This window comes from Malaya genurostris, chromosome 3, assembly GCF_030247185.1.
Source record: "Malaya genurostris strain Urasoe2022 chromosome 3, Malgen_1.1, whole genome shotgun sequence".
NCBI classification, from domain to species: Eukaryota; Metazoa; Arthropoda; class Insecta; order Diptera; family Culicidae; genus Malaya; species Malaya genurostris.
The window spans coordinates 51781319-51783646 of NC_080572.1; the positions used below are offsets into that span (position 1 = coordinate 51781319).

The 2328-nt window shown below is 37.0% G+C and overlaps 1 protein-coding gene across 1 annotated transcript; it reads right to left on the reverse strand.

The window, feature by feature from the left end:
- Window positions 1-410: 410 nt before the first annotated feature.
- On the reverse strand, window positions 411-2328 carry LOC131435300 (ubiquitin-like-conjugating enzyme ATG3). Its single transcript, XM_058603002.1, has 6 exons — window positions 2247-2328; window positions 1936-2170; window positions 1747-1882; window positions 1347-1681; window positions 1013-1290; window positions 411-947 (listed from the first exon to the last, which is right to left on the reverse strand). Exons 2-6 carry the CDS (start codon window positions 2005-2007, stop codon window positions 788-790), a joined length of 981 nt encoding a protein of 326 aa, XP_058458985.1. The 5' UTR covers window positions 2008-2170; window positions 2247-2328; the 3' UTR covers window positions 411-787.

Here is a 2328-nt window from a genome sequence, read left to right on the forward strand (position 1 = left end):
GACGGAAAGTAGTCATGTAGTTCGCTGATTACCTATGAAAACCTGCAAGCCCCGTGCTGATAGTGTCAGAAAACCGTCCACTGTTGCAAGCCGTGCAAGGAACTGGACAAGAAGACTTTTTAACCCAAAGACCATCAAACTTCTTTAAACCCGATCGAAGTACCCCAGCACTTTGGAGACAAAATATAACAATACTACAGTACTATCAACGAAAGCATTATCTGCAATCGATACATAGATACGACTGCTCTTGCATCCCTCCTCCTAGGAAAAGGATAAAGAGATCCAGTATAAGGCAATATACATTTTGCTTTTAATTTTTTTGGGAAATCGGTCACGATATGCTACCGCGACGAAGCCATAATGAAAGTGATAAAATTAACCCCATTTGATTTGGAATAAAACATATATGACATAAGAAATCATTTCTGTATAAAATGTTCAAAACGACGTATGTAACAATGAGAGATTCTCTTTGTTTACTTTCTTTTTTGATTATTACGGCACTCTTAGCAATCCTCCTCTCTATATATTTATTTTCCTCAGGGGATTTTTATAGCGGTTTTCGTAATATGCATGCATCCTTACACAGGTTTTATCATTCCTTTCGATAGAGTGTTGTGGTATTTGCAGCGTACATTATATCAAAGCAAATTTCGGCATCCAGCAATTGGGTAATCTGAGTCACTCAAAAAGTGAATAAACGTTAACAATATTTTCATTTCAAATGAGTAATTAGAATGATTGCCCTTGTGAAACTTTGGTTGTGTGTTCTCCATCGTCAACTTTACTTGGTATTAATATTGAAATTCTGAGTGAAATCGTACTCGATCGTTGGAATTACCGTTTGAACAAACTTTAAGAAGATAATTAGGTACATATGAACACCTAATTCGCCACCGCCTTCTTCAACGGTTTGAATAATTTTTTTCATAATATCAGCGTGCCTAGAACAACGATGATAAATGAGAACATGTATATGCATAAAGAATAACATAAAAATGAAACATACTTGCATGGGTGAACAGAAGCCATGTTAGGCCCAGGTATATGAGGATGAGTTTCCATTGTTACAGTCTTCTTAGCGTGATCCTGGCTAACATCTTCATACATCTGTTCCATCGTCAATGGTTTGTAATTTTCATCGTAACCAACGACCCACAACCTTGGTGTTTGGTAGTACTTGTCGTAGGTTATATGCAGATCATAGGTTCTTGTATGGACTACCGAGTCTCCCTCAGCATCCATCGTTTTCTTTTTCACTGTCTCCACAGGAAGAGTAGCTAACGACTAGAAATATACATATGTTACTTATGGTATTATCTCATGATTGACCAAATTATTACAGGATCAACTTCATCTAATAAACCGCTCTCTTCAAATTCATCCATATCGATGGCTGCTCCTTCATCATCATCGTCTCCGTTACCTTCGCCATCAAAGTTCTTAGGATCATCCATGTCAACGGCAATATCGTCATCTGTTTTCGAACCATCCAATGACATTTCGCAAACCTTATCCTCTAATCCCGAACCGCCAGCTTCATCAGGATTGTAATGATGTGTTTCGACCCATCCTCCATCTTGGTCGTTTTCTTCAACTATTGTTTCTTCTCCGACAAATTCCATCTGTTTACATCGCCGATAGCATGGCACATTTCTTGTTATTAGAAATTGTTTACCTATAATGTAAATCAGTTATGCTTGGTTATAATCGAAGCACGTTTTACTATAAAACGAGATATACATTTTGGCAAATACGGTTTCGCTCGGGATTCGTCACCAATAGCCCAGGCCCAAGTTGGACAGTGATGAGTCAAGTGATCACCAGCAGCTACAAATTCTTCTGGTGTTAATACACCGGTTTCTCTGAATTTAGATTCCTGAAATCACGTAGAAACGATTATTTAGACTAAATTACACAAAACATTGTTACCTTAAGCACAGGTGTTAAATATTCAGCTACTCCCAGAGCTGTACCTTTAACAGAGTTGATTACGTTTTGCATCGTTGTATAGTATTACTTAGTTGGACACAGAAATAACTTCCAGGCGTAAATTAAACCGAATTTTTCTTTTGTTGCAAATTTAGAAATGACAGACGTCGTATTCTTGTCAAATCAATCCAAGATCAACTACGTTGTCTAGAAATTGCAGACAACAAAAGAATTTCTAGAAGATGAGATTTATTTTCATTAAGTTAGTTGAAGAGTTGCAAAGAGTTACTTCTTATGTGTAAATAACTCACAGACAGAATGAATGCATACATATAACAGACAGCAGCAATGACGGTAGCAATTTATTTATTGTTTCCTTTTAAGCTGTCATTG

Bases quoted from the DNA above. Each gene is read 5' to 3' on its own strand.
- LOC131435300 (XM_058603002.1), bottom strand. From the start codon at position 2,007: ATGCAAAACGTAATCAACTCTGTTAAAGGTACAGCTCTGGGAGTAGCT. The intron at 1,682-1,746 runs GTATATCTCGTT...TTTACATTATAG, and splicing joins GAAACCGTATTTGCCAAAAT to GTAAACAATTTCTAATAACA. The intron at 948-1,012 runs GTATGTTTCATT...TCGTTGTTCTAG, and splicing joins GCTTCTGTTCACCCATGCAA to GCACGCTGATATTATGAAAA.